This window comes from Episyrphus balteatus, chromosome 2 (assembly GCF_945859705.1).
Source record: "Episyrphus balteatus chromosome 2, idEpiBalt1.1, whole genome shotgun sequence".
NCBI lineage: Eukaryota > Metazoa > Arthropoda > Insecta > Diptera > Syrphidae > Episyrphus > Episyrphus balteatus.
The window spans coordinates 73,325,603-73,351,783 of NC_079135.1; the positions used below are offsets into that span (position 1 = coordinate 73,325,603).

The 26,181-nt window shown below is 30.0% G+C and overlaps 2 protein-coding genes across 3 annotated transcripts in view; both read left to right on the forward strand.

Moving 5' to 3' along the window:
* The window catches only part of LOC129910309 (protein deltex-like), a 260,104-nt gene extending 245,807 nt beyond the window's left edge, over positions 1 to 14,297 (forward strand). The window contains exon 5 of the mRNA XM_055987643.1: positions 14,143 to 14,297. Coding sequence (XP_055843618.1) covers positions 14,143 to 14,146 — 4 coding nt within the window. The 3' untranslated portion in view covers positions 14,147 to 14,297. The remainder of the gene's footprint in view (positions 1 to 14,142) is intronic.
* The window catches only part of LOC129910308 (teneurin-a), a 301,855-nt gene that overhangs the window by 60,949 nt on the left and 214,725 nt on the right, over positions 1 to 26,181 (forward strand). The gene's annotated exons all lie outside the window — the stretch shown is intronic.

Genomic DNA, 26,181 nt, shown 5'->3' on the forward strand with positions numbered 1-26,181 from the left:
TATACGGCAATGTGAACATTTTTTAACGTGTACTATTTAAATTCTTATTCATTTTATTCAAAAGTAAATTTTTATATATGTACGTACATAATTATCAAAAAACATCAAAGCTAAATATAAATAAAAATATATAAAAAAAATAACGTATACGTCAAAGTGAACAATTTTTAAATACAATTTTACAAGCTTTTATGTAAATTAACCTCTACTTGAGCTGCAAAAAGTTAATACTTTAAAGAATATAAAAAAATTACACTTTGGAGAAAAATGGAAATTAAATGAAAAATGTGTGTGTTTAGTGCTGTACATTCGTGTGGATTTTTTTTTTAAATTTTTATTGATTTTTTTTTAACAGAAATATTATTTGTGTTTATAAAAAAAAACATTTACTATGCGTATATAGTATACATTTATGAATTCAAAGTAAATACAACAAATATTTATGGAACTTTGTATAACTATCTCCATAAATGTCAAATAGCAAACTTATACGTATTTACTTTGATCTACAAGAGCACTTGCATGTGACTTAATCATAAGTCTTATTTGATAAACGAAACTGATTGTTATGTAACGAATTCAAGCTAATTCTTTTTATTAATGAAAATTTAGTTTGGAGTTAGAAAGGAAAATAAAATTAAATGATTTATTTTCCTATATATTTGCATCAGCCGTCTCTCTCATACTTGTGCCTACTTCTAATAATAAAACTAGGAGTTGAGTTACACAAAAAAAAAATCTTTCCATTACTTGTAGATTTTCATAATAAAGAACAAAGCGCTTAAAATTCACATCATTCACAGTAAAACGAAAAATTTCAATTATATATTTTACAACCACTCCAGTTAAGTACTGCGACCCCCCATTAGCTAAGTTAGTAGCCGTAAAATGTATTTCTCACGTTATTCTATATATAAAAAAAGAAAAGATTAACATCACTCAAACTTAAATTTATGTCCATTTGACACCTTATTTCAAGTTGAAGTTCAATCGTTAAAAGAAAATTCAAGCAAAAAAAAAAAAAGAAGAAAGAAAGAAAGAAAATAACATAAAATTGAAGAAAACTTGTGTTGTTGTTTCATAATCAAGAGAAAAGAAAAAAAAATCAAATAATTTCTCAAAGGACATAACGAAGAAAACTCAGCAGAAAAGACCTTAAGAAACACTTGAGTTAGACAAAAAACAAGAAAGGAAGAAAAAAACATTTCGTGGGTTGTAAAATATGTATACCTACAGGGTGCTAAATGTTTGTATACCAATTCAAAAGAGCGGAGATTGTTTTTATTTATTGCTTCTGATAAAAACTCGCTTCAATTTTGCAAAAAATTTGTATTTTTTTAACAGAATATTTACTTTTAAAAAATTTATTTAATTATTTCAATATTATATCAACAATATCACAATACTTTTATTTTGAAGAATTGTACACAAAATGTTAGTTTATCAATTTGGTGGCACCCTGTTTATTCAGTTTAATTTTCTTCCTTTTTATAGCGAAAAAAAATCCTCACGCCACGCAGTGAAAAAGGGTTTTTTTTATAACCAAAATTATCTCCATCAAATAAATTTATCAAATAACCGACTGTTTTTGTCTATGAAGCTACTGGAATTTTTTTTGTATCCTCTACTCTGTTAGACATTTGTCACCCCGTTTCATTTAAAAAGAAAAATAAAATGTCAAAGAATCAACAGCTTTTAAACTTTCTGTTTTTTTTTTGTTTTTGTTTCTTCTGATTGATGAAACGTCACAACAAACATAATGACATTTTTAAAATTTTCTTCAATTAAGGTCAGTTTTTCAGTACCTACTTTGCCAATTCAAAATTAAATAATCCTGAAAGTAAATTTTGCGCTTAATTTAGTCATTTTAAGGTAGATGCGGATAATAAGGCTTGTCGGCAAACAAGACCTGTCGGCCAATAAGGCCTGCTAGTCCATAAGCGCTGGCAGCCAATAATGCCTATCAGTCAGTTTAACCTGTCGGCAAATAAGGCCTGTTAGTTAGTAAAGGCTGTCGGGAAATAAGGCCTTTCGGCCAGCAAGGCCTAGGTATATAAAAAAGAAGTATTTAAGTCATCAATAAAATGTATTTTGTTTGAATAAATAGCTTTCATTTTATTTCAATTCTTTCTCATCTAGGCCTTATTACCCGCACCTTCCTTAGATAATGGTTTTTTTATCGCTTATTCGACTTTTCTTTATTGATTTATGTTAAATTCATGAATTTATCCTGATATATTGATCAGAATTGTTGAAAGAGTACTAATTCTTTCCGAAAATGAAAAAAAAAAGTTTCTGCAAATGTAAATACATGTACATAATTGCATGAAGAAATATGTACAAACCTACATATTTATTTTAAAATAAACTACTCCATAAATTTGACCACGATTTATTACTTACACATACCTTTATTCCCTTGTGATCATATTAATTAGTTTTATTGAACTTAAGAATGTCACATGCATCAGTAAATTTTATTTAATTAGTTAATTTAATTTATTGCACTGTCAAATCATGTAACCTAAATCAGTTACATATTTCATGCAAAACGTCACTTTGGATATTTGTGCACAAAACAATAAATTGTATTAAATAAAATTTTTGTAATGACATGTTGTTGTGATGTGTTTTTTCATTTTATATCCTGGGAGTAAAACAAAATAATATGTATTTGAAATTCTCTGTTACTCAAAAATATTGATGACAATGATGATGTAAGTTTTGATATAAAACGGAAAATCAATTTGAACAATTATAATAAATTATTATGCCATAAACATGTCGACATTGTCATGGTCAGACTATGCGACATAACATGACAGGGCGTCCCACTGACATAAAATAGTTCAAATTGATTACCCCTTTTTGAGAGTCTATTGCTGAGTTTGTACTTATTATGTACCATGTACCTACCATCAATGTTCTGCATCGAAATTCCTATGCAGCAGAAACAACAGTTTTCAAGGATGTGCAGCAGTAAAATTGTTCAATGTTCAAAAACTCATAATATTCATTGAAACTCTATATGCATAGAAGTAGGTATACAAGTTCAATAGCAACTTTCAAGCTTATAAAGTGAACGCTGAATACAGATGAAGTCCCAAATGATTTTCCATGCAGCATGAGAAAGCCATCATTGCTCTGTTGCACACACATATTGAACCGCAAACACATACCTATAAAACGATACACTATAGTGCATAGAGACATTGAAAAAAAAAAAACATTTATTGATATGCAAGGATAAAACAATGAACCTAGCAATTTTATTGAATTTATGAACAGAGCAATAGGTTGGGGAAATGAACAATCTGCGTTGCAGAAATATACAAGCAAGCAAGCAGCACAGACGCATATCTTTCGACAAATTTGCTGTTTTTGCATTGTGTGGCATAGAAGCTAGAGATACAAAAGCCACAGTTTGTCGATACACAACAGAAAAATATAAATAAATAATAAATATAACCTAAATGGAAACATGGAAGGATGTAAAGGAAACTCACAAACCGTCGTTGCCGTCGTCGTCCGTCGTCATCGTTATCATTGTTGTGGAGTCAGGCATTTTGTTTTTTGGTAAGAGGGTGAATTTCACCGAAGCAGCAGATTTATTTCTTAAAAAAATTCTATCAAAAAGTCCTTAAATATGAATGAAATCTTCGTTTTCTAAAGTTAATTAAGAATTTTTAATTTCAAAATTGAAAACAGTATTTTTTCGAGGTATAACGTTTTGAAGAACAACCGATACTTATCGTCATCTTCTAAATTTTTTTTTTTTCACTACGGAGACTTTGGAGATGGTATTTATAAAGGTCTTTTGATTTTTAGGATTTGAACAACATGTCCTTAAATCTTCTTTCTTTTCCACAAAACTACAATAATTATAATGAAAGAAATTCTCCTTATACCCATTGTCCTGATAACAGGAAAAAGAGAGAATGGTCTTTCTTTCTGGCTTCCCTATAGCCAGATACCATTATTTCTCTATATCTTTGAGCATAACACGCAGCCATGAGCAATACAAAACAAGAAAATTTGCATTTTCCTAGTAAGCCCGGACAAATGTTAGGATACACTGCTGACGAAGTAGTTTTTTCCTATTCACTTTTTTTTTTTTTTTTATTCTCTTTTCTTGTCTAAGTTCCTTTGGCATTGGAATATGACTATATGCTCTGCTGTCTCTATATGATAGGATGGGTGAAAATAGTTTCATTTTTGTTGAAGTGAGAGAAAAAGAGGGTCCAAAGAAAAGTTGTATATTATCTATACACATATAGTGTTTGATATAGGGATAGAAATATAGGGAAAGTATAAAGAGAGAGAATATACCATACTGCTGAAAGAAATGGTAGCAATATTCGTCCCCCAAAGCTAACATGTAAAGTAATTTTCAGCAATTTGCCGGTCAATCCCTCGGGTGGAGTAGTCCGGACAGACCGTATCGGATAAGATATACACATACAATACATACTATAATGTATATGCATGCAAGTCCACCAGATGTGTGGAAGTGCGATCCCTAGGTTAAGGGGTCATATTCTTAACCGAAAAGTTAATTTGCTAGTAAAAATAAAAAAAAAAAAATAAAATAAAAGTTATTCTTCTTCTTTGCTGAGTGGTTTAAAGTTTTGCCTTTAACATTAAGAAATAAGGTCATATGAAGAAAATTTTTCTTAAGGATATACTAAAAACTTTAAGGTCAACTATGGATTTCAGTTAAGAATTTTAAAATTTCTATTTTTTAATCATGCTCTAAATTCGAAAAAGGAGAATAGCTAATTTTCGAAAAAAAAATTTTTTTAAGTTTTTAAAGATTCAAGTTAATATTTCATAAACTAAGCAGTGACAATTCATATTAAATGTATTTTGAGGTGAAAATTGCTGTGTTTTGGATTTGTAAAGAAAATATCTCTTTTAAACAAATCATGAAATGAATCTTGCTTCAGATAAGATGACGTGATAACGTCTTATAAATCGATGAACCATGACAGCCACCACAAAAAAGTGACGCCATTTTCTAACGTTCCACTCTCGCGGCAAAAATTTCAATTAAAAATAAACTATTAGAGATACAAAAATCTTCTATAGCTTATTTGAAAGATAATAACCTATAGCTTAATCCAAATGAAGGATTTTTAAAAATTCAGTCATTTAATAGGGTAAACAGGGGTAAAATGGAAAGATGAAATTTGGGCTAAAATCTAAACGCGAAGTTGTAGAGAGTTGATTTTTTTGCTATAGACGAGACTAATTTAAGAAAAAATTCTTAATAATTTTTAAACTAAGCTATAACGTTTTGTTTGAACGTTGTTAAATGTTGGGGCTATGACAAAATGATGATTTTTGGTAAAGGAAATTTTTTTTGACAATTCGAAAGATGCCAGGTGAAAGATGAGAGAAAAAAAATTAGGCGCCTGATACAGATTTTTTTCCAACACTCTGCGTTTCGAAATATGAATTTTTTTAGGGGTATTTTTGGGTAGTTTTTGATTTTTAGCTTTTTTTTGGAGCGTTCAAAAAATCTCAAACTTATAGGACATGTAGTTTTTGCATACATGTGCAAATTTTTGGAATTGGAATCGTTAAGTGAGTTTTGACTGAATAATGGAAGAAACAAGTTTTTAAAAAACACGTTTTCTGACCGTTTTTAACCGATTTTCATCGTTTTTTCTTTTTATATTTTTTTCTTTAATAGATACAGGAATAAAATATATGGAGTAATGATAGACCATGACCACAACTAAATGTGTGCGAAGTTTCAATCATTTTCGTAAACACAATTTTGAGATAACGGTAAAATAGAAATTTAGAATTCAACAGGTTATAACTTTAGACCAAGAGCAGATAGAAATTTTATTAGGGTAAAAGCGGGTGATATGGCGCGGCGGGGGAGATGGCGCACTTTAAATATCTTTTACATTTATTGCTCTAAAAATGTACGAAAAATAGTTTTAGCTTTCTTTAAATATTTTAAATCGAAGTAGCCAGTAATCGTTTCTTTATCCGTGATACAAAAAATTAAAAAAAATTTCAAAGCAAATCATGTGATGATTTTTTTCGAATTTTTTTTTCGCCCTTTGTTTTTGTTCCGATATTTTGTGAGTCGTTGGGATCTTAGATGCCCTTGATACACCAATACATACAAGAGAGTATAAGTTATGCATTGCGTGTGAAATCTGAGCTCTAGTTCTATCTGCTTTTTATGGGTGCTTACGAATATGAGTTATGCGCAAAAAGGTGAGATGGCGCAGTTTTTTGCGGGTGAAATGGCGCATTCCCTACTAGAATTTTTAAATTGAGTATAGTTTTAGCATGTGCCATATCACCCTCAAAATATTTTTTTTAAGTAACTCAGCCAAGTTCAAATTTTATTAAAAAGACGACTAGTTGCAATCTATTATACAGCATGCATTGGTGCTTGACTCCTTCACATCGTTCAACCATTTGTGCAATGAATTTGGCAATAGAAACCTAAAACAAACTCATGCGCCATCTCACCCACCCTATAGGGGGAGATGGTTTTTTTTAAACTTTTTTTCTATATTAATTTAAAAATATAAATTTAAAATATAAAATTCTGTAAAACAAACAATACGTTGGATATTGAATATAGAACATTTTTGCATTGTTAGAAATATGAAATGTGGTTTACTTTGAAAAATATGACAAAAATAAAAAAGGTATGCCATCTCACCCGCTTTTACCCTAAACTTTTATGAGCATCCTGATACAATTACCTTTCATTTGGTATATCACCATAACGTAAGAGTAACTACAAGCTACACAATGCTAAATCAAGAAACTTGCGAAAAACCTCAAAACACCAGTGGAGATCTGTTGCCACCCCCCAACAGCCACCAGTGTGGGAAGTACCGTAATCTCAGTCTAGTAATTCGACATGGTTGACTTAAAAAAATCTAACTTCTCTTGTAGGTAAGCATCTTTGAAATAAGATTGATAAGTCATATGAAAGGTGAAATAATAAGCTTTCACATGGTATACAATTGTTTTTATAGGTTGTCAAACAAAAAAATTGATTCCATTCCAAAAATGTTTTTTTTTGCTTTTTTTAATGAAATTTGATCCAGTTCAAAAAATTCTAGCTCTTTTTGTAGATGTCTCATAGACCTGATCGATATATTTATTTTGAGCTAAGACAATAAGCTTTCACATGGTATAAAATTTTTTATAGGTTGTTAGGGAAAAAATGGAATTAATGACGTGAGAAGATAAAAATTCATGTTTTCTTTGCTTTTTTGATGAAAATGATTGTTTTCAATAAATTTATTTTATATGTACTTTTTGCGCATTGTAAAAATTTAAAAATGGTTTTATTCTTTTAAATTGCATAATTTTTTTTTGTAAGCTTTTAAAATTAAAAAATTTATATAATGAGAAAATAAAAAAGGTATTTTTTTTTAGCTTTTTCTTGTAAATTATGATTGTTTGAAATAAGAAAACGCTTCAATTGACTCATTTTAAACAAAAGCACACAACCTGTTTTCTGACGACGTTATCAGGTAAAATCATCGTCCGTAAACCGGCTTTACATGCAACCTTTTTTTTTTTTTTAGTAATTTTTAGTAATTAATATTCAATTTTTTCAATTCAATTTTGTTTTATTGAACATACTATATACAATTGACTTAAGCTTAACTTATTTCTAATAAGATACATTGGTTGATATAAAATTTGTTGGCACATATGGGGCCTAACCTTATACAATGGATAAAAGATAAAATATATATAAATATAGTACATGAATAGGCTTAATTTTACAAGTCTGCTGACTAGGTTATCCTCGGGGTGTTCCGTCCCGGTTGTCCAATTGTGGTATTGATTATGGTGGGTTGGGTGGTATGGCATTTAGCCGCGGTAGTAGGCCGATTGCGTATCGGCGTAAAAGTAAACTACTTCCTCGTTGTCGGTTGGGATTATGTGCTCATCCAGAATATCCAAAGCACTAAGGTATCTGGGTTCGGGATGTCGTTGTTGGGTTCTCATGCTTCTCATCAGCTGATTGGGGTGGTTGGCGATGCTTCTGACAAGTTTCTTTGCAGATTGCAGCAGATACTTTTCTTAGTAATTAATATTAATTTTTTTAGTGTGTCTTTGCTTTCAAGATCAGGCAGACAAATCTTATATGTAATTTTATAGTGGAAAATTTTTCTATTATTCTTCCCATTCTAAACAAATCCTTTTACTTTTCTCAAATCCATTTTTCTGCCCTCAATCCTCCTCCAAACCTCACATCATAATGTTTGTATTGTTGTTTTTATTAAAATAACTAAACTCCTGCAAATAATTAAAATTTCCACATGACAAACTCATCATAATAAGTTTTCCTCCTCTCTCCCTCTCATCTCTCACAACAAAATCAGCCTTCATAATTATGACAATAAGCCTAATCATTCACTTTCTTTTGATGTAACAAGGGTGTGCAATAAAAGCTTGACTTAATTATATACAAACCAATGCGTACTAAGAAAAACCAAAAATACACACAGCATACGAATAGAAGAAAAGAAAAAAATTGATACTTAACTGCTCAACCGAATCATTGAAACATCTGTAAGGTTCTCATAAAATATAAAAAAAAAAGTCTTGAAAAGAAAAAAAAAAAAAATACAACATTCAAACATAATAATATACACAATACCACCACAATATTACCACATTTCTCATCACTCACTCACCCACTCTTGGAAAGCAAAAAAAATATAGAGAGAACACTATTACTACAACGAGATTCTCTACGACCGACATCTCAGCTCAGAGCACTCAATCTCGCCTAGACGCACATAAAGCATGAAACATAAAACAGTCATCATAATTTGTTTCAATCACAATCCACCATTAATGGATAGATGGCATTTCTCCATTTTAATTCGGGGCGCTCGGGATTTTCTCGGATGTGAACTGTGAAACAGTTTTTTCTTTTATTTTGGATTTTTCCTTTTTTTTTTTGTTTGAAGAATGTTTATTTATAGTGAGGTAATTATGTGGAAGAATTGAAAGATCCAAGAGCTTTTTTTTTTTGTTGGTTTTGGTTTTTAGCTTGCCACGCGTAGAAGTGCACCTTCTTTGACATGATGGGGCTTTGATTTTTTTAAGAATGGGGCGAAGAAACATGATACAGTCATAATACTTTTTGTCTTGGTATCATACAAAAAACTAAACCACACTAATGATTGACCTTTTCTTATATTCAAGTATAATGTCGGCCTGTCACAATGCGGTTATATGGAGTTTGATGGTTATTAGAGACGACACACGAGCAGATATAGATTATATCCCGTTGATTTCGTGCTGGCATAATATAGAAAAGTAGGATTATAGTTGCATTAGTGCAATCATCTACACAATTCGACACTTCCGGCATAAAAAAAGTACAGACGCCATCGCTAATGGAAGTGCATAGAACGACATAACATACATACATCGGTTATCATTAAAGAATAAAAAGTTTTATTTTTATGAGTTGAAAAGTTAAATAAAGAGGGTCTTCAGATTGAATGAAATTTTAAAATTACAAGAAAAAAATTGGGCACGAAATTACATCTACAAAATGGTGTTAATAATGATGAGATTAGTTTTAAAACAAAAAAATGAACAACAGGGTGGCGTAAAGATGATACATGATACAAAATTTCTTGATTCAGTTTTTTGAATGCTTTCCTATTTTTTTGTTTAAACAAAAAAATTAATATTAAACTTACACCAAAAAGGCAGCAGAAAATTGCACAATATTTTAGAGTTACATACTTGAGGTTAAATGATTTGTCTAGTCCATCACTTAAGTCATCTTAAGTTATTATAACCCTCTGTCGGCACACGGGTGCGAATTTGGCAGGACAAAAATAAAAAATTACGATTTTTCAAAAAAGTGGTCACAAAAAAGTCTCTTTATAAGGGTGAAGATATTTTTTTTCGGAATTGTGAATACAATATTCGAATTCCTCGGAATATTCTACATCATTTTCATACTTCATTCTCTATAAAATATTGTGACCAAAAAAAGTTCTAGTGACATAAAAAAGTATAAACCAAATTCGCACCCGTGTGCCTATCACGTCACAAAAAAGAGGTGTGCCTACAGAGGGATAATATAACAAAGCGTTTTCGTGTGGACTCAAAAATTTGTTACTGAACCAGTTCATTACCGATTGAATAATTCTTATGGTTTTTGAAATCATGGTTTTTGAATCATGACAAAGATATTCAAGTACTTTTTGTACTTTTTGGAATGCTTTTTTCTTACTTAAAATAACGGTACCTGTCCTTAACCAATTTTGAATAGTTTAATTTTCTAAAAATCGCTCTTACATTTTTTGAAAAAAAGTTTAATTTTAGGCAAGATCTGCTTTTAATGAAAAAAGTATACTTTTGAAAATTCGTTATTAATTTACCTGCCAAAAAAACTTTTTTTTCGTAATTTCTAACTATCTACAAAATAGTTCATTAAATTTGTATCAATAAATCAAAATAAATTTTAATTTAAAAATAAAATTTTTGATTTTAAAAAGATTTTAAAATTTATGTTAAAAAATAAAATTTTCGAAAACAGAGGATTTTTTTTTTTTTGAATTTCGGTTTAAGGTGTTCTATTATAATTGCAACAAAATGTCATAGCAACTTTATTTTTAAACAAAATAAAAGCAGAAGACGCGTCCGTTACCGTCCCTGTCTGTGAATAATTTGCAATTATATTAATTCTTTTTTTTTTTGTGAAACATTTAGGACATCAACTTTATGGTGAGTCCTCAAGACTTACCAAGTTTCAAGAAAATTGATTGCTTCTTCAACGAAATAAACTAGATACAAGCGTCTATATATAATTTGCGTTACTATGGAATGGCCGAAAAGCTTAATGCAGTATTTCAGAGTGATAACAAGATCATAACTTTAATTTAACTATGTTTAGAAAGTAAGCCCTTAAGAATAAAGGTTCTTATTGCATCAAAAGGGAAAGATATAAAATTTCCAATAACGTACAAAAAGAGAAATTTTGTACGTTATTTCCTTTCACTAATTATATGATTTAATCTATTATTGACAGGTATAAGCAAGCGAGGCCAACAAAATGTAGGTAAGCTACTTGCACATATAATTTAATAATTATTGAGCATATAAACCATGAAAATTTATTTTTTCGCTTGGGCATAATAACAAGTCACAATATCAAATTTTGGTGCGTTACGTGTGATTTTATACCTACATAAAATTTGAGCTTCAAATCGGAGATAAATTTATTTAAATAATGTTGGTATTATAATTTTGTGATTAAGTTTTTGCAAAGTCGCTCTACATTAATATCTTTTGTCTCTAGCTAACTGTATTTTCTATTTTATATGACTCCTCATAACCTATAACTAGCGGACAAGTAAAATGCTTCCAACAATACCTTATTTTCCAAATTACTATAAATGGTTTTGAAAATATGATGGAACAAAAGAACACATAAAATTGCAAATGCGTGTTAATTTTAAAATAAATAGGATTGTTATAGAAACTACTGACTCACTTAGCTATCGCCAAAATACCTATGTCAATTTCGTATTTCATTAAAAAAAAATATTTTTGTAAAATGATTCCTTAGTCGCACTATATTTTTGTGAAATGATTCCCTAGACGCACAGTCGTATGTGCAATATTATGTCAATATTATCCACTTACCTATTTCAATCTTAAAACATCCAAACCAATAGAAATTTTTCTTCCCAATTCAATTCCTCTCAATTCTTTTATAGCTTTCCTAATAGATTTGAACTTTATAATGGCAGCAAATGACTTTTAGTGCGATCTAAATATAAACAAACCTATTCCAACAGAATTTTTGGTTAATTTTATAGCACCATTTATGGCTTTTTTGTTCCGTTATACAAAACTCACAAATTTATTTGGTGAAATATATTTATTGGAAATAAATTAACTAGGTTACTGCTTTCTTTATTTTCAGTTTCCTCTCCTACAGAAACATTTTGACAGAAAGTATAATTGTGGTTAGAAAAAACCACTTAAGAAAACGATACACTTAACAAATTATTTAAAAACAATTAAAACAAAGTTCCAAAACAAAATACTCACATAAATATTTATAATTACTGCCATGATACACGAGAACTTTTTAAAACACAACAAAAATACCTTAATAAAATATTTGTTTTTATTACAAAAACAAATGTCAAAAATATATATATTTAAAGTCCTACTTAAATACATCGTGTCCTTACAACCTCTTGTGCAACATATTTATTATAAAAAAAAAAATATATATATACACTTTGTCCGAACAACGCCAAGGAATGTTGTATATAACTACCTACCTCACTTCACAAGAGTTGTAATTATTTCTTCAAAGGATACCGAAGTAAAAGGAATTCATTATGTATAAAAGTCCTTGCAACCGCACATTCACACCATCATCATGACATGATATCTCAAGAGGTATATGTACATGTTCTTATACTAAATGATCTTATAACACGTGAGGCCACTTAAAATTACACCCAAGTTAAGTCAGCACTCGAGAATCGTGTAACTGATTCGTGTGTCGTCCTACATAAATTACAATATTAAACGTGACAATTTGTGTCATCTTTAGTGTCCATTTGACTTTTTGTTTTTTTTTGTGTTTTTAATTTTTCTTGTACTTATTAATTTGCTGAAAGCTACCTACTGACATATTATTTTGATCTGAGGTGTGGTATTGCTATCAAAAGGCAAATGTTGGTTATTTATTTTTCTCTTTTTTACTTGCGATATAGGTACTATAGGGCAAGTTTAGGATTCGTAAAAAAAATCGAACTCGAGATAACAATTTTACATGACATTACGATGATGGAGAATGCCAAAAAAGTGGGTCCGGCAATTCTGTCTGTCTGTCTGTCTGTCTGTCTGTCTGTCCGTCTGTCTCTATCTGGAGCTGCAGCCTAAACGAGTGAAGTGATTTTCTTCAAACTTGGTAGTTAGCAGTTTTTGGTGATTCCCTAGAGGGGAAATTGAAATTTTTTTTTTATGACCAAAACTAACGGTACCTGCCATATAACGGAAATAGAAAAGTTAATTTTTTTCAAAAACGGCTCTAACGATTTTAACTAAAATTTTTGTGTGTAATACTACACATAAGGGCCAACTTTTTAAATAAAAAAAATATTTTTTGTACCGTTATTAACGGTACCTGTCATAGAACGGTTTTTTTCGTTTCTGAATATCTCGTACAAAATTAACCCGATTTAAATGAAAATTTTTATACAAAAGTGTGTAAGTAAAGATAATATTAAAATTTTAGAAAATTTTCAAAAAACGCATTTTTGGTTTTTTTTAAAAATATTTCAAAATTTTTTTTTGAAAAATCAATTTTTTGAAAACGGATCAATGAAAAATTTTGAAATTTAGTTTTTATCTGTAAATTAATTATTTCTTCAAAATGGCATACCAACTTTTTTTTTGAAAAATGTTAAAAAAATTTTATATATAAAAAATTATTTTTTTAAAAAACGGCTCCTACAATTTTCAAAATTTTTTTTCTAAAAATACCTTTTTATACGAGAAATAAAATGGCATATTTGTTTTTTTTTTTAAGATATTTTAAAACGGAGTTTTATTAATTATAAAAACAGATTTAATTTTTTTATACTACTTATGAAATTTCTTCAAAATATCGAATTTTAAATTTCTTGAATAAAAAGCTTTAACATTATAGTTACTTTACGCATAAGAGCAAGTACGTGCGACCCCAGTCGTGCAATTTATTTACATTTCATTTGTGTGTTTTAAATGACAGGAGGACGAACAAGTTTAATTAACAATCTAAAATGAGTTGGGGAAATTAATTGATTATTTTTAACCGTGTGATAACTTTTCGATAGTGAATTTTTATAAATGACATTCCACACGGGACGGTTTAAGGACCAATACTTTTTTTGTAACAAAATATATCATCATTTAGATTCCTTTTTATCTTTTGTCTTGTCAAACATGATGATGCATAGAAAAATTCATGAAATATTTTATTGGAACTGTCAGTTAAACTCAAAAGCATTTTATCAAAAACAACAAAATCATTTAAACTAATAAAGTTAATATTTTTTATATTTCATTTGAAAAACAAACTAAATAAATATTTTCTTTTACTTTCAGGTAAGTGTCCAGACAAAACCACATCTGTAAATTATGAACCATTATTAAGTATTTGTCAAATTTTTGTAAAGTGTATTTTGGTAAGTAAAATTTTGCTACAGTTTTCAAAGGAAACCACAATTATGTATTTTAATATGTGATTTTTGGGTGCAGAAACAATTTTTAGATTTTGTGTAAACTTTGACTTAAATATAATAACACTGGTCAACAAGGTTTTTGTTACAGACATCAAGACATACTTTTCTATAGGTTTTTTGGGTGCTGAGCTCGAATCTGGAGTCAGAACAATTCTATCACATCACGTTTTTGAGATAATCCCGTTAGAAAATCGAAAATGCCGCTTTTTACCAGTTTTCGAGATTATTTCTTAGCTTTTGGTTAGTTGTTTTAGATAAATTTGTAACGGTTTCTAGTAGAACTAAATCTTGTCTTTCTAAGGGCCAATTTTTCAATACTCAGATAAACCTCAGTTAGAGCTTATTCCTAGGAATACAAGTTTTTTTTATATTGACATTTGGCAGTTTTTATTCTTCTGATAGTCTAACTGACGATTGAAAAATCAGGGCTAAATCCGTTTAAATCTTTTAAAAATTTCTTTTCTTCGTTGAGAAATCTGAAGTTGAAATCAACGTGTTTGGTATATCTTATGTTTATTTACTTTTAATAGCGAATCTCAAAAAGTTCTTTGCCAATCGCTTTCAAATTTTGACACAACGTTCTATTTTGAATCTTGCAAGTTTTTATGTCTGCGAAAGTGGTGAATCGCGGTGAGATACATCAAAGCGTGACTGTGTCAGATAAGTTATACTAAATAATTACTAGTGAGAAAAATATAATTTTTTTCTTGTTAAAAACAAGACAAGAACTTAATGGAATGTAAACGAAACGTTGTGTCAAAATTTGAAAACTTACTGGTAGAGCTGTAGCAAATCGTATGTATTCGTTACTAAAATGCGGGTATTTGCTTCAGTAACGAGTAACGAAATGCTATTTTTTAAACAGTATCGTTACTCGCATGTTTCGTTACTGGGTACTGAAGTAACGAAACATACGGGATACGAAACATACGAGGAACGACCCCATTCCAATTTCAATACTAAATCATCCGATATATGAGATACGAAACGAAGTGATACGCTCAATTTGTCGCATTTAGCATCTCGTACCGATATCGTTACCGTAGTCGGAATGCTAACTCCTGATAAATTAGCTGGAGTTTACTTTTGTCTCGATAAAAACAGTAGTGCCAAGGTATAGTTGAGTTATCGATCAATATCAATTATCAAAAGAGACGTTTTAGTATTTTCTCTATGTGGCCGAAATATACCCATGCCGCAACCAATGTGTTTATGACCTTTTTGTTAATGGTCTTGAATTATAGCTTAAAAATGTACAGAAGTGTTTTGGTTTTTAAAAAAATTTGTTTATTTTCAGTGCAAAATTTTGAACTAAAAAAAAGGCCGAGAAAACGAGGTTTGAAAATTACTGTCAATAGAAAAAAAAAATGAAAAATTGTCCGACATGGTTGCATTGAAGTGTTAATATTCCGAGATCTGCGCGATGTACTTTTCAAATAAAGGTCTCTAAAGAATTGTGATAAGATTACTGAACGGATATAAACAAAAAATTACCAAAGTTTTGTCGAAAAAATAGAAAAAAATAAAAAAAAGTTTCCATGTTTGATAAAAAAAATCGAAAAAAATCAGTATAGCTACCTTCAAACTCTTATAACATGAGAACGAAGCAACTTAAATTAATGTTTATGGCATTAAAATGTAGCTTAGATTATACAAATCGTTTTTGGTTTTTTTCAAAAAAAAATTTTTTTCACGAAACATACTTAAAATACCAAACATACGAAACGTATCAAATACATGAAATATACGAAAAGTACGAAACGTACGAAGCATGCGAAAGTAACGAAACATACGAAACATGCGAAACATACGAAACACACGAAACATACGAAATATACGAAAAATACGAAGCATACGAAAGTAACGAGTAACGATATTATTGATGCAAATCTATTTTTCGGATTTTGATATTAAACAGTTTAGGGAATATGAACTTCGATTATCATGGAACTTTTTCAAAACTGTTTGTAAAAATGCCTTTTTTTATTTGACTTTTAAGGCAACTCTAGGTATAGACCAAGGTATTTTGAGTGTAGAAGCAGTAGCCCATTTTTGCTCAAAAAAAAAAAAAATAATTAGAAAATTTCTGATCATAAGCGAAATAGTGTCAAAATGTCACTGTGCATTAAAGCTATCATAATAACCATGAAAATCTAATTACATTGACGTAATTTGAAAGCAAATCCGTTTATCTGATTTTTGGGGTATATTTCATCTTTGAAATTGAATTTGTTTGAGAAGATAAGCTTCCATTCAAACTTAGGTTATGCAAAATACTTGCACAAAAAACACCTTTCATTTGACACCTCAGCCACCTAAATAGGTAAACACGTTTAGCTTCCAAGCGCAGTAGCCCATTTTTGCTCAAAATCAAAATCTGGGCACAAAATTAAAACATTTCTGATTCTGACGGGGTTGGTTTAAAAATTTTAGTATACATTTCAATGATCAAAAGATAACATAAAAAGGTTTAAATAGTTTAAAAAACAAAATAAAATACCAACTTACACAAACAAAAATCCTCTTAATAAACATAAACAAAAACTCTTCACCTTTTAATTAAAGCAAACACAGAAAAAAAAAATAAAAACAAACAAAACAAAATAATATTTCTTTCTCAACACTTCCTACACAGTAGCATTAATTGAAATAAAATGTCCTTTAAAATTCTATACATACACAATTTATAAAACTTTTAACTAAATTTATCTGTGCTCTAATCTCAGCCATAAACCACATCCAATACGCATTTGGTGCAAATATTTTGCATTTATAAAATGCTACTTTTACCTTTTACTATATAATATATATATTTTCAGTTCTTGGGTAACAGAAAGTTTCAAGCACAAAACCGCAGAAGCTCCACCACCATCCAGTATAGATATAGTGTGCTAGACTAGATATATGGAAAAACCCCACTCTTTCAAGTGGGTAATCCAATTTTCTGTTCATTCGAATTCATTGCTATTTCAGATACCTTTCTAAACCACTGGCCTGAATAAGTAAACTTGTGTCCTTCTCTCTTATCATATGTACATATAAAGCGAAGAGTATTGCTTTGTTTAGAGACCACTGGCAAAGGCCACAATACCTATCTATACACATACATACACCATACATAAGTAAAAAGAGTCCTCTTTCATGTAATGCACATTTAAGTTACCAATTCCTATTTATGTTTTGAGGGAGTATACCTACACCACCTTACAATATACCTAGACTTAGATATGGCATAGTCATTGCAACTTTTAATCTCTTCCATAATCCCGAAGGTGTTGTCTCAACAAATGGGCTCGCGTACAGGTACCTATACAAAGCTTATAATACATGACTATATAGGACTACTATTATAGTTTTGTTGTAGTATAAGGTTACATATAAAAGTTCTTGTGTTTTCGGTCGATGATGTTCTGTTTTTGACTTCAACTGCTATTATCCTCTAGAGAATTTTAATGAACTAAAACTCTTCAAGTCCTGGCTATACGTTTATTATAGAAACAATGCAATCCCAGGCATCGGAAATAGCATCCCCAGAATACAGAATCACAAATTGAGAGTCCTTCTGAATACAACACTCAACAATCGATTGTTCCCACCGATTGAGCTGAGTAAAAAACAAAAACCAAAAAACAAAAGAACAAAAAAGCCAAAAAAGCCAAACAAAATTTGCTGATTCGTGATTTTCTTGAAAAGGCCCATGAGTTTGTGAACTAAAGAAATACCAAGAGATTCATGATTCATTTTCTATATAGATACCAGTGTTGCTATCTTGTGTTTCGACAAATTTTTTAATGATGACTGATTGCTCCGCTATAAATTTAAAGTTTCGTTTTTTTTTAGTGTATTTTTAAAACTTTGGTCAAAATTAAAAAAAAAAAAAAAAAAAACAGTTTGGTATTTTGTCGATATTAGTGAAACATACAGACAGAATAATGTCCTTTTTATGATATATTAGTATTAAGATAGAAAACCAAAGGAGAGCTATCGTTAAATTCTTCGTTTATTTTTTTTTTACAAAAAAGAAAACTAAGAAAAAGTGGCAACACTTAACCAACAAAAGCAAGAAAAAAAAGTTCTCCACATTTCACACCAATAAGAGTATACACAATCATAATCCCCGTGGATCAATTTCGATTAAGACTCGTTTTTGATTCGATATCACGTTCTGGGTTCGGATTAGAGGTTCCCTTATGTTCTTATGCACTCTTTTGATTCTTGTACGCTTTACCTATACTCCGCCATACGCCCTTCAATAAAAATGAGGACAATCATCATGCATCGATTAAATGTGCTTTTTAAATGCTTGTCTGTGATATTGGATGGGATTTTGCTACCAATGCCCATGAAGCGGTGAAGTGGTTCTTCTTGAGCTCAAAAAAAAAAAAAAAAATGTATTACGGATTGAAATTAAGTTGAAGAGATGCGGTTTTTCCATTATGCACCAATATTCAATGAAGGGGCATTTGGCCCAAATGCAAAGTAGGTATTTCAATAAAACAAACAACAACAAAAAAGAAAAAAACGAATCAAATAGAAAGTATCATCATCATCTGTATCCTATCGATATTATGGTGAACGAGATATTGAATATTAAGGTACAATTTTATATCGAATGGAATCGATTGTGTTGTGCGATTAAATTGGAAAAGTTTCTTAAGTGTGATATTTTTTTTTTGTATGTCTTTTGGGAGGTGCTCTTAGCACTTTTTTTTTTATTATTTTGAGGTTTAAAGTTTTTTTTTATTTTTGGTTGCGGTATGAAAAGTCTCAAGTGTTATAGTTTTTATTTTTGCGCCATTTCTTGACCATTGAGAAGTGGTTAAAGTTTTTTCTTTGTTTTGTAGAGTTAAAAAAAAAAAATAGAATTCAAAAGAATTTTGGTCTTTGATTTTTGGACATGGTATCACCATTTTATCAAGTCAATTAAACCATTGGAAAGTAAAGCGTTTAGGTAAATTGATTCCTCTTTTTCCGTTAGTATTATTTCTTTATTCAGAATATCTGAAGTGCAAAGGTACCATAATTTGGGATTATGTAACTTGCTTATGGATGTTTTGAAGATGGAATACCTTAACGGAAAATTGTATCCGTGACTGAACGGAGAAGCTTATAGTTTCGCTCTAGTTTAACAACTATTAATTTTGACTTTATGAAGCCTTACAGAAACTGTGGCACTGTCTGTAAAGCTTTATAGAAGCAACAATAGCTATTGTTGCTTCTATAGGTAAAGCTTTACAGACTGCCCAACACACAAAAATTTTCCAGACCGTTGTTTATCATTTCTTACTAAATTTAGGGTGCTGATTACAAAAATAACATTAGTTTTTTTCTAGCAGCTCTAGTTTTTCAATTATTCATACATGAAAAGGCATAGAAATTCATACAATTTTTTTTGTTAAATATTTTTTTATTTAAACATTTTTTTTTTTTGTATTTTTATTATACTTACTGAACCAAAATACATTACATTCGAAACAAATTTTTCCAACAAAGCTTTAAAAACGCTTGTAATAATAAAATCTAAAAAAAAAATAGTATAAATTTAACCCAAAAGTGTGAAAAATTAAAATATCTAAAAAAATAGAGCTCCTAGAAAGCAACTAATGTGATTTTTAGGCTTATAGTGATCCTAAACGCATTAGGTTAGATAAAAAAATTTCTGGAAAATGTTAACAAACAGTTAAAATAAGCATAACTTCAAAATAAGTACGAAATTACCCCTCAAAATGTGGAAAACTAAAATATTTCAAAAAATAGGTAGAACTCCTAGAAAAAAATGAATGTGATTTTTAGGTTTACTGACCGCAAATACATTGAGTTTAAAATAAATTTTTCTGGAAAATTTTAATAAACGCTCAAAATAAGATAAGAATTTTTGAGCTTACTGAACCCAAATCTATAAAATTTGATATAAATCGTTCTGGAAAATTGTAAAAAGTTGAAAATTGTTGGCCAGGACAGTTCTGGTTGGCTTTTATGTGGACCGAACGAGAATTGGTGATAACTGATAAGTATCTATTTGATATGCCTGGGGTTGTTGCAAGATTTGCTCATAAAACCAAGCATTTCTTTGTGGTAGCCTACTGCAATCCAGCATGACCGATATGGAATCGCTGATAGATTGATGGTTTTAGAACTGCAAAAACATCTTGAGTATCTCATCTTCGTATAGCTTTTTTAGGTTGCGAGAAGCGAGTGATTAAGCCTTTAGTTGGAGATCTTTCTTAGGAATTGCAACGATTTTTGTAGTTTTCTATATGTATATCTGCGGCAAGAAGCTGTGATAGATCATAACTATCTTCGAGAGTCTCTTTAGAATTAAGTAATTTATTTTGTGTTGGGTAACAGGGTCCTTCCAGGATTTCCGGATAGCTGAAGTTCGAATTAGCCTGCAAATGCTTTTCTATTTTTTTTTCCTGCATTTGTTAGTGTTAATGACAACCGACATTGGTTAGCAATAATTTGGTTGATTGATTTACTGCATTCTTGTTGTGATGCTGAATTGAGTTACGGTGTATGATGTTAGAACACTAGAATTAACTTTACCCTGTTCGATAGAGTTATTGTTTGATATGGTCAGGCCCGCGCTAGTAAATGAACTAGAGGCATTTCCGCAACCATATTAAATAAGCTGTAAGATGCTGGTAGCAATCCAGCAATCTAATTAGCCAGTGGACTTTCCACGCAGAGATTTAATAACTTCATCATTTTAAAAATTCTCCAAATTCGAGTATCACTTGATCGGAATTGCTTTTTTTGCTGTTGAAAAATTTAGAAACAAATAAAAATAATAATTTGCGTTTTAGAAGAAAATTCAAACTTATAAATATTTGCTGCAAAGTCCTTTTTTTACAAAAAAAAAAAAAAAAAAAAAATAAGATTGTGTGAATATTATTTTTTATTAACATTTTATTTCCTTGTAAAGATTTTATACGTTTGAATTCAATTGTTCTCTATTCTAGATGCTCACTTAGGTTTTTTTCTCCAATTCCAAGATAGGACAGCTTAAATTCATCTACGCTACTTATCTATTTTGCAATGTTTATTTTTTTTTTTTCTAAGGACAATCAAATAAATTCCTTCCACGACTGTTTATGGTATTCCCCATTGATCCTCTTATACCTATACTCACTGGTATAGCTGCAGAAGCAAAGACACGACATGACAAAAAAAACAAACAGAAAAAAAAAACAACAACAACAACAAACCAAAACAAAACACTACATCTCACTATACACAGTACAAAAAATATATACCTACTCGTATACAATTGAGGATTCGTATTATCATTATCATCATACAAGGATGTATGTTCCGTTCGTTGGTTGGATTTCAGAGATAGATTAGGAAGCGCTTTTCCACATCACCATCGTATAGAAAATAAACATTGAAACTTCACTTGAGTGTTCCCACAAAATCCATACAAAGAACAAATTTAACTGCTGGCATCACTCTGTCTGTGTGTGTCTGTATGTAGTTTGTTATGTGGGCCCAAGGGAGGGTCACATAATAACACTCTTTCCTAGAGCCGAACCGAAACCAAAGCGTCATCGTCATCACAGGCTTAGGGTGGTATACCTATAGAAAGACAAAAACTATGCTCGAGAGACAGATATAGACAGACAGTCAAGTCAGACAGTTGTACTAAATTGAAATACACCATTTTGTGCTAGAATAATCCGCTTCGATGATAAATAAGCATGAGTCGATTTTCAAGCCTAGCCCCTTACCAATCTTTGGTTTCAAATTTCATGGCTGTAGGTGGAAAATATTTTGGAAGGGGTAACCCTCCTTGAGACTTTTCTTTCAAAATAAGATTAAGTGGATTTACCATAACTCTTTTTGGCATTCTCAACTATCTTTGTTGAAGTGCTACAGTGTTTCGAGTTTTCACTGTAAGGATCCTCCTTTTTTCTCTCAAATTTTCAAAATTTCTTCAAAATTTAGTGTTTTTTAAAAGTTCGCAAAAAAAAAATCAATAATGAGTCAAAACTAAAAATCTTTAAATTGGTGATCAAAGACCCCCCCACATTAGCTACGCCCTTGCAAAAAACTCCACATTCCTCGAATTTCATTTTCGCTCGTCCTGCAGAGTGAGTGAAACTCTTAGTTATCTGAAGGTTAGCTTGTTTTATTTTTTATTCCCAGAATCGCATCCAACATGTCCACATATCCCACATTTTCAAGGTACAAGCGCATGATGTATCCAAACATGCCATATCATCTCGAAACACATATGTATAGTATAGATCCTTTGTTTTATGTCGAGTTGTCAAAGTCACGGTGTGGGCACACAATCTCTCACTTGCAATTTGGTGCTGGGGATGGATTCCCTGCGCCAAACTGTGTAATGTTGCTAATGGATTTTTCTGTACTTGTATTGCGATGGTAATCAATTTTATGGCTGCAAGCTCTCGGGAAAACAAAAAAATAAACGGTGTTTTTTTTTTTTTGTTGTGAAGTTGTTTCTCTTTGCAATGTTATCTTTCGTGTTTTTTTTTCTAAGGCAAGGTTATAAAAAAAAAGTTTAGCTTTGTACGTGTTGTACGTGTGTCTTCATCCTAATACAAATTTATATAATATGTAATAGAGTATAATTGTTGGCAAATAAAATATTTGCTTTAAAAAACTGCATACCCTTTGAGTTTTTCTTTTTCATGATGAGTCTGAATTTTATGATTAAAAGCTTTCAGTCTGGTCTAGCTAGTTGGGGAATCCAGGGATAAGGATTGCTGTGTGTCATAGGTTTTTAATTCAATCAATGTCTGAGTTGAGTTTTCAATTTTTAAACCCTGTTTGTTTAGAACATACAATTTTGTGGAAAAAATTAGTTAAATGTTACAAATGTAACGTAGTATGTCAAAATAAAAACTTTTCAAGTTTGTCGATAGAAATTGTGAAAAATTTGATTGAGCTCCCGTTGAAAAATTGCATTTGCTTAGAAACATCCTTAGTGAAATCTTCTGTGCAACTGCACACACAAAAATTTCAAAGAAAACCCTTTGAGCCGTTTTTGAAAATAGTAAGCTTTTACAAACATACATGTATATATTGTATATTGGTTAAATGTCAGGAACGGGATCGGGTCAAAATTCTGGCTTCAAAATTCTGTTTTTTAAAATTCTGCTTTTTAAAATTCTGTTTTTCAAAATTCTGCCAGCATATTTTTGAACAAAAAAATTCTTCTAATTCTGTTTTTTTTTTTTTTTCATAGCATGTGACTTATACATCTAATTAATCCATTAATGTCATTCAACTTTACTAATTTCCTAACTGTTTGTTGTGTAACTGTCGCAAATATTTTTTTATATAATGCATATATACTGACTTTTTTATAATTCATATCTAGAAACCATTGAAAACTATTAGAAATTTAATAGAAAGATACAAAATATTCCCTTCTTTATCAATTTTTCGAACAATCACTTTTATTTGATAAATTAATAAATTTCGAAATTATGTATTTTGGGTTAAAAACCTTTTCATAATTTTTTTTTTTTAATTTATTGATTTATCAAACAAACAGTGAACATACAAAAATTTGACAAAGTGAGTAAGTAATCAAATAAATGAGGAGATGACTTTTCAAAATTCTGAAAAAAAATTAAAAAATGGTTTGTAACATTTAACATTTTCCAAACCATTTTTTAATTTTTTGCAGAATTTTGAAAAGCAGAATTTTGAAAAACAGAATTTTGAAAAGCAGAATTTTGAAAGCAGAATTTTGTAAAGCAGAGAATCATCTAGAGAATCATCAAAACGCTTAAACTACCAAGTTTAAAGAAAGTCGTTTCGGAGTTTGTGCTACATACTAACATATAATTAAAAAGCAATTTGTACCTATAGGATTATCTAAATCATCTATTTTGTGTACTTAAACTAATCCTAAACTTGTCTTAGTGCCGGTTTGTTCACAGTCGATTATCTTTTAATCAAGGATTATTCCATACAAAAATCCTTGATTAAAAGATAATCGAGTGTCAACAAACCGGCCCTTAGTCTATGAACATTTGTACATACATATATCCCAATTAAAACTACGTACTATATTGCGCATAATTTATAAAGCTCAAAATATTGAACTCCCAATAAAGCGATATAGTAAATTAATTCCCTTGAAATTCAATGATTTTTAAATGAATTCAGTATCAAACTGTGATTCATTAGATGCATTCTATATCAAAACGTTCTCAATTTATGTATTATTAGTCATCGAAATATAGAGCAATATCACATAATCCACATACTATTTAGTTATTATCAATTTTGAGTGCATTCCTAAATGTTTGTTGTAGTAGTAGGTATATATAGTATAAAAACATGGGATATACCTACCTTTTAGTTAATGGATGTGGATAACTGCGACTGGGCCATCCTGGCGCCCCGCTCTCTGATTATTATCGACAAATTATTCATTAGCTTTGCTATACGATACGTATACCTTTTAAAATGTTGTTGAATAGATTTTTAAAACACAATGACAACCAAGATTAGACATTTGTTTTAAAAACAGACAAATGATTCACCACGGGTGGTATTTGTTTTTTTGTTAAACTTCGATAGGTCATTGAATTTAAAAGACCTAATCAGAAATAAATTGGATTTGCTGAATTTTATTGGTTTATTTCTTCGAAAAGTATTAATTTTCAAACACTTTTTGTAATACTTTGAATGCTAATTTATATTCACAAGGTGTGATCAATTAATAAAAAAACGCGACGAAATTAGCTCATATGCATTCGAATGATCCAATTTTATTAGAGAAAATATTAAGCTGGGGCAATATAAGGTAGTCAATTCAAATTTCCAAACCTGTTAATATGCAGGCTATTTGTAAAAGTTTTTATGATCTGGTTTATATAAATTATATGACATTTTGGTTTTAATGTTAAGACCTTACGTTCTGAGCTTGGAAGACGCTGGAAACCTTTTAACTCACATAATTGAAAGTTGGAAATGACTTTATTAAGTTGAAGTTGTTTTTGGCCCAAAAAGCATTATAAGTTTCTAAACTTTTTGAGTGACAGCATAAAACGTCGAAAAATACCCGATTTTATTGTCTTTGGTAGTTTAAGCCCTTTCATTTTCAACAAGTATAGGCAGTTTTTTTTTCAAGAAAAAGTGCAATAAAAATGCACTTTTAGCATGAACTCTCTTGGCTTTCTATTCAGACATTCCTAATGTTCCATTTAAATCCTTCGGAATATGATTTTTTCTTAAAAATTCCTTGACAAATTTAGCAAATTTTTGTAAACAAATTGTTTGTTAAAAGTCCATTTAATTTAAAAATACACATGTTTAAAAAGAAAAATAGCTTTAATTTTTCAGTTTTCTTTCTTTTTTTTTTGCTTAACCCTTACCACGATATCTGTCATAATTCCTACGATTCTCTTATAAATTCTATTTTATTTTTTTCTTAATAATAAAAACTAAAAAAAAAACAGAAAAAGAAAGAAAAAACTAGGAAAATTGAAATTTTCTCTTCTCTGTACGTGTGAAAATTGCACAAGCGGAAAATACAAATTGTGTCAGTTGAGCTCTTTATCTTGATTCCTGATGTTTCCATATCTTTCTTTTGTGGTTTTTATAGTTAGAAAATGTATAAATGCAAGGGGCAAGTTGTAGAGTAGTATATATCCTTTTTTAGAATGAAGTTATGAGTGTAGATATAAAATATCCTCATCACAGAATAACAAAAACAAAAAATAAAAAAAAAATACAGACCAAAGGACGAAAACTCTTTATTCACACAAAGACAAAAAAAACAAACCATCACCAATGCAATATAATAGTTGGTTTAAAACCTTCTACAGTATACAGAGAGACAGAGGTACACAATACACACTCAAATAAATCAAATTTAATTAATTGCAGTTTCAGGAACATCGCTCAGGGATGTGTC